Raw genomic sequence first — 7024 nt, 5'->3', positions numbered from 1 at the left:
GCCAAGGTAAAGYGGCAGCATTTATTACCAACAAATCAAGAATGACCCTCCTGCCGCATGATAGGTTACTCCTGTTCTTTTCATTACTGTATTTTAAATATTACTGAGCTACAATTAACATTGGAAAGAAGATAACATCCCTCATTAGAGTAACAGTAAGGTAGTATTTGCTGGAACAGGCTAAATGAACGGACACCAAGAGTAGTCAGAACATTTAATGATGTGGATAACCAGTTACATTTTTAAGTATTAGAAGTCATCAAGTCAAACAAATGATAGATGGGCATGGTACATCATTGTTAGATGGTACATCATTGTTAGATGGTACATCATTGTTAGATGGAACAACATTGTTAGATGGTACATCATTGTTAGATGGAACAGCATTGTTAGATGGAACAGCATTGTTAGATGGAACAGCATTGTTAGATGGTACAGCATTGTTAGATGGTACATCATTGTTAGATGGAACAGCATTGTTAGATGGTACAACATTGTTAGATGGAACAGCATTGTTAGATGGTACATCATTGTTAGATGGTACAGCATTGTTAGATGGAACAGCATCGTTAGATGGTACATCATTGTTAGATGGTACAGCATTGTTAGATGGAACAGCATCGTTAGATGGAACAGCATCGTTAGATGGAACAGCATTGTTAGATGGAACAGCATTGTTAGATGGAACAGCATTGTTAGATGGAACAGCATCGTTAGATGGAACAGCATCGTTAGATGGAACAGCATCGTTAGATGGTACATCATTGTTAGATGGTACATCATTGTTAGATGGTACAGCATTGTTAGATTGAACAGCATTGTTAGATGGTACATCATTGTTTCAGATTTTCATTGAGTACTGCACCATTTTCCCTTATCGCTGATCTTTTTCTCAGCTTTCGCTCTAGCCTCACGTTCAAGTTTTTGCTTCAACTCCTTTAGTTCTTTCTCCTTAGCCTCATTTTCCATTTTCAGTTCCTTCAGTTCCTCCTCCCTGAGTCTCTGCTCTTTCTTCTCTTTCTGGATCCTCTCATTCTCCTCTTTAATCATTTTCTCCCGAGCARGTTCTTCCACAATTTTCTTCAGTTCCTCCTCATGTCTGCGTTTCTGCTCTTTGTTTTTTCTCAGCATCCTCTCATTCTGCTCTTTAAGCGCTTCCTCCCGAGCCTCTTGTTTCAAATTTTTTTCCTTAAGTTTATTTATCATCTCTTCTTTCTCTCTCAGGATCTTGTTCTTCTCCTCTTCAATTGCTCTCTCAGCCTTCTGGAACATATTAGTGGAGTAATGTCTCCCTCCATTACTCATGACCATCTTGTTTATCTTCTCAAGCAGCTCAGTGACCTGGGAGCGATTCTTATCTTTGTTTTTAAAGACATGATATCCCCCATTGCATTGAGAAATTAAACTTTCCAAAACTGGATTTTTATGCAGGAAGTCTTCAATTGTTACGCCCTCATCATCAAGAAGGTCTCCATGTGTGAAGAGAACCATGGTGTATTTCGATGATTCATCACCAAATAATCTCTTAATCATTTCCACAGTATTCTGCTCCTCTTCAGTGAATCTTCCCAGCTTGATCACAACCAGGAACACATGGGGACCAGGAGCAGAGAAAGAGATGCACAGAGCAATCTTTTTCAGTCCCTCCTCATTGGACAATGTAGTATCAAACAAACCTGGGGTGTCGATAACAGCTACACTTTGCTCATCCACGTGCCCTCTTGTCTTGTCACAGTATTTTGTCAGAGAAATAGAGGATAACTTTGACTTGAAAGGTTTTTCCTTTGTCCCCACAATGGTGTTTCCTGCTGCACTTTTCCCAACTCCAGTCTTCCCGACCAGAACAATCCGGAGCTCCTCATTTTGTGTCGGCAGTCGGAATCCTGTTGGATAAGAAAGACACTTGTTACCCTTAAAGATGTCTAGACTGCATTTACCACTTTTTAGCACATTTTAAGGAACAGCTAAATGTTTCAGTTTCACACTTCTTCTTGACACAAAGCAGTACTTCATGGTGTGCACAAAYTAATCTGTGAGCATCGCCTGTACAGCATGTAGGATCTCAATTTGAGTGCATGGGCCAACATGAAGGGATTTTGCTTTACCATGTCATCAGAATCTTAATGTTTAAAGCACATCAATACATATGGCTTTGCTGGATGGTAAGTACATTTAATATGTAAAGCGCTCACAATCTGTGTCTTGCTTTGACACCAAAGGATGAAGGAGAATGGCATCTAGACAAGCATCCCATTGTAATAGAACAGAACGTATGGACAGTTTTTTCCCCAATCTCATTCGCATCAAGGGTGGTGTGAAATTATTAAACATGTTATTTCTCTCTTCCCTGTTCAAGTAAATATGTTTTTTAGGTGTCGTGGAACATAACATCTTCTGTTGCCAGCAAGCTGGTTAGCAAGCTGCCCACCAGTTCTGGTTTGTATGGAAGCAACCAAGTCAATAAGTATTATGTAGAGTTAGGGGTTTAGCCAAACTCTTTTTCTTTTGCAAAGGTAGCAACAGCCAAAATAGTCAGTATGCTGGCAGAGTTTAAATGCTCCAAAACCACAGGCCTGGATAATATTCCGGCAAGGTTTCTTATAGATTCTGCTGAGCAAATTGGCCCTTGTATTGTGCATATCGTTAATCTCTCTCTTGAACAAGGTACCTTTCCCAGGGACATGAAACAAGCTAAAGTTATACCTCTGTATAAGAAGGTGATAAAGTCTGACCCTGGGAATTATAGGCCTGTATCTATCATCTGTGTAACATCAAAGATCCTGGAGAGAGTTGCACATGAGCAAATGTATGAATATGTTAACAAACAGGGTCTAATGTACGATTTTTCAGTCAGGTTTTAGAAAAACATACTCCACTGATTCATGTCTACTTTACTTGACTGACTTCATRAGGAAAGAGATTGATGAGGGAAATCTGTGTGGAATGGTACTGCTTGACCTACAGAAGGCCTTTGATACAGTTAACCACTGTCTCCTAATCTCCAAACTGGAGGCACTGGGGTTAAGCAGTATCCCTCTAGGCTGGGTAAAGTCCTATTTATCAGGAAGGGAGCAAGTAGTATAGGTTAATGGTTCACTGTCTCAGGCAAAACAAATGAGTTGTGGRGTTCCGCAGGGGAGCGTGCTTGGGCCAATGCTGTTTTTATTGTATATTAACGATATGAAAGATGCTTGTTCTTGCCATCTTTTTCTTTATGKGGATGACTCTACACTTCTGGTGTCTCACAAAAGTAAAACTATGTTGGAGAGCATACTTAGCACAGAGCTTACCAACATTAGCAAATGGCTTGGAGATAATAAGCTATCTCTGCACTTAGGGAAAACTGAAGCAATTATTTTTGGATCCAGACCTAAATTGTGTAGGTCGTCTGAAATCAGAGTGGAGTTAGTAGGTGAGGTGCTGACTACTAAAACCTCTGTTAGCTACTTGGGATGTATCCTTGATGGAAGCTTGGGAGGTGTGAGCATGGCTAATAAAGTGCTAGGGAAGGTTAATGCCAGGACTAAGTTTTGGGCTAGAAAGTCCAAGATGCTTGACATTCAATGCCATTTTGACTATGCTAGTACTTCCTAATTTGGGGGCTTATCTAAACTTATGAAGGGGAAGCTCCAAATATCCCAGAATAAGCTGATCAGGGTAGTATTGAAGGTAAGTCCACATACTCACATTGGCAGGAGCTGCTTTCAGGAACTAAACTGGCTGCCTGTTGAGGCTAAGGTGTCCCAGATTAGACTAGGTTTGGTTTACAGGAGTATTTATGGTCCTGCGCCCAGATATCTAAGTGATTACTTTCCTCGTGTTAGGGATGCACACAATCACAGCACCAGATCAGGTGTTGCTGATGTGTGCGCATACAGGTTCAGGAGTAATGCTGGGAAAGGTACTTTCTTGTATACTGGAGCCTCAGAATGGAATGAGTTGCCTCTGCCCATAAAAACATCCTCCTCTCTGGGCAGCTTTAAAAATCAAGTAAAAATATGTTTGATGTCTTCTTTGCCCCTATGATGTAACTAGAATGATGAGATGTTCTTCCTCTCTGTGTTTGTTTTATTATTTCACTGCCATACTGTGTTTAACTGTGTTTGATCTTGTCTAGCCATCTTGTCTCAAGAGGACCACAATGGAAATAAGTCCCAGACTTTATTGTGTGTTATCCTCGATGATTTTATTCATATGCATGTATGGCTTTTTCAAGTTTTGTGTMCTTGTTTTTTTAAATGGTCAAATTAATAAACTAAACAAYCTAAAAGAGTGATCATTGTTCCTGAGGAGGGATTGTTGGAAATTGACTAATTGACTTGAGAATGTGTTAGTATGTTTATAACTAAGTGGATTAGTAGTAGTGACTAATGTGTTTTGGGTTAGATGGAATGTGACTGGAGCGGGATAGAATGTGACTGGGGCGGAGATTTGTGTGGCTAATAAATTAAGGAAGTGGTTAATAAAGTCCCTGGGGAATGATACCACTGTACTATGTATATTGTTAGCTGTCCTCCCTCTCGTAGGAGAGGGAGGACAGCTAACTGTGCACAATATAGAGACTACTGTGAAGTTGAATTGAACATCCCACATACCRAGATCATGGTGAGAGTAGCAGAGATAGTGTTGTCATTTCAGACACTATTGTCAACTTTCAATGAGAAGTTCGTTATAGAAGGTACACTTGAAAGAATAGCCACAGATCACTATAATAATAATATAATCACTATAATAATAGCATCACATCTCCTGAAGAGTGTGATTAAGAAACATGTGACTCAGAGTTTTGTTAGGTTGAATACTCCTCCAACGCCACCACAGGACTCACTCCACAGGAAATGGAAATGGTAACGGGTGCTGTTTAGTCACATCACAAATTAGTGATCTGGCAATAATGGGAGAGTATATGTTGTTCTATCATCTGGAAATGACCCATGCGTTGCAGTGTGTACAGAGCAGGAGATAACTGAGAGCACGGGCTGAATCCTGGAGATCGAGTGTACATCAAGATCCACCAGGCGGGGGTGTTGGGCTGAAATAAATAATTCTCTCAACTATTATTCTGACATTTCACAATCTTAAAAAAAAGTGGTGATCCTAACTGACCTAAGACAGGAATAAATGTCAGGAATTGAGATAAACTGAGTTTAAATGTATTTGACTAAGATGTATGTAAATGTCTGACTTCAACTGTATATTAAGATAATTAATTTCAGCACCAAACTGCATTGTGAGAAGTGGAGAATTTACCATAATKTATTTCTCATCAGGTAAGATACTGTACCTTCAAATCRCCTCCTCACACATCCACTGTGATTCYTTTATAGAATCAATTAGAATGATAACTAGTTAAGGTTTAACACACTTTGACACCAGAGATAATACTTGAGTAGTGTAATTCCTTACTAGTGGTGAGGGCTGTTGWAGCCAGTTGACTTTGCTTTCCATTMTCCASRACAGTGCAGACAGTGACAGAGTACTGAGTASTACTTTGCAGGTCAGAGAGAGTGATGCTGTGTGAAGATGTGGTAGTGATGTGTGGTTRTGTCCCTGGACAGTGGTAGGAGATCTGGTAATGATGTTGGCTTTGGTCCAATCCTGGTGGCTGGCTCCAGCTAACAGCAGCTGATGTGGAGTACACTGAGTCAACAGTCAGCTGGTCTGGAGCAGGAAGTGCTAAGAGAAAAAACATTGTTGTCAGGGCTACAATATAGTTTAACTCCAGAAATATACTACAGGAGGAAGAGTAGAAGAGCAGTTGAAAAATAGAAAAGGCCAGATTGTAATTCCTTTTGATATGGGAAGAAATAAGCTTAAACAGAAGTCACACAACAGAGGTTAGTAATGTAACGTAAAAAAATTAACAAATCCAATGGTACAACCTAGAAGTCTGTACACAATTGCTAAAAAGCTTTAAAAGTACTAAATCAACCGGCGTGACGTTGGGACTCATTGGGTTATAGCAAGAGAGCAGACGATTCAGGGCCACTTGCCTCGACATCTGCCAGTTCTATGTGGGCCAACAGAATTCCAAATACGACAAATGGTTTCTATATTCATCATTGGCAGGCCAAATGTTCGCCGATTGTGGCTTGCGATATAATGCCAACATARATTTCTTCTTGCTCTCAATATTTTTCCTCTCATATCTACATGTAACCTTTATTTTACAAGGCAAGTCAGTTAAGAATAAATTCTTATTTACAATGATGWCATACACATGGCCAAACATATCAATTTCACTGTTTTATWTAATTTKTTTTAACTCCCTGTTTGCACATTTTCTGTGCCCTTTGGTCTATTGTTATTAATCTTTTAGATTGTGTATCAATCAATATATGTTGTACTTACTGTTGTTGCCCTACATGTAAGTAAGCATTGCATTGTAAGTTGTTACTCTAGTTCATGCATATGACAATAAACGGACTTGACTTAACAATGGATTGCAACTTTTTTTGGTGCTATATAAAGTTGAACCTAATTAATAATTTAATGGTTCTTTAGAACCTAAGGAAAGGGTTGTTCATATAGCCATACATGTTCCATTCTTAACCTTAATACGGACCACCCATCCCGGAGCCGGTATAACTGTCATCAGAAACGCTGACTAGCATAGCTTAGCCTAGTGCGAACGGTATATAATAAAATATATTTTCATGAAATCACAAGTGCAATATTGCAAAACACAGCTTAMCCTTTTGTTAATCCATCTGTCGTCTCAGATTTTGAAATTATGCTTTATAGCGCAAGCAATACTTGCATTTGTGTAAATGTATCGATCGCTCGACAAAACAATAAGAACACCTTGCGTCAGGTAACTTGGTCACGAAAATCAGAAAAGCAATCAAATTAATCGTTTACCTTTGATGATCTTCGGATCGTTTCACTCACGAGACTCCCAGTTAGACAGCAAATGTTCCTTTTGTTCTATAAAGATATTGTTTATATCCAAATACCTCCGTTTGTTTGCTGCGTTATGCCCAGGAATCCACCGGAAATAGCGTTCGCGACAACGTCGGAAAAA

The 7024-nt window shown here is 39.4% G+C and overlaps 1 protein-coding gene across 1 annotated transcript; it reads right to left on the bottom strand.

Moving 5' to 3' along the window:
* Positions 1–213: 213 nt before the first annotated feature.
* On the bottom strand, positions 214–5692 carry LOC111957117 (GTPase IMAP family member 7-like). The gene is made up of 2 exons (XM_024145068.2): positions 5407–5692; positions 214–1883 (listed from the first exon to the last, which is right to left on the bottom strand). The coding sequence occupies exons 1-2, from the start codon at positions 5690–5692 to the stop codon at positions 850–852; spliced, it is 1320 nt and encodes a 439-aa protein (XP_024000836.2). The 3' UTR covers positions 214–849.
* Between the last annotated feature and the right edge of the window lie 1332 nt (positions 5693–7024).

Source organism: Salvelinus sp. IW2-2015, unplaced genomic scaffold (assembly GCF_002910315.2).
Source record: "Salvelinus sp. IW2-2015 unplaced genomic scaffold, ASM291031v2 Un_scaffold6637, whole genome shotgun sequence".
NCBI classification, from domain to species: Eukaryota; Metazoa; Chordata; class Actinopteri; order Salmoniformes; family Salmonidae; genus Salvelinus; species Salvelinus sp. IW2-2015.
This window is presented reverse-complemented; position numbering and strand designations above follow the sequence as displayed.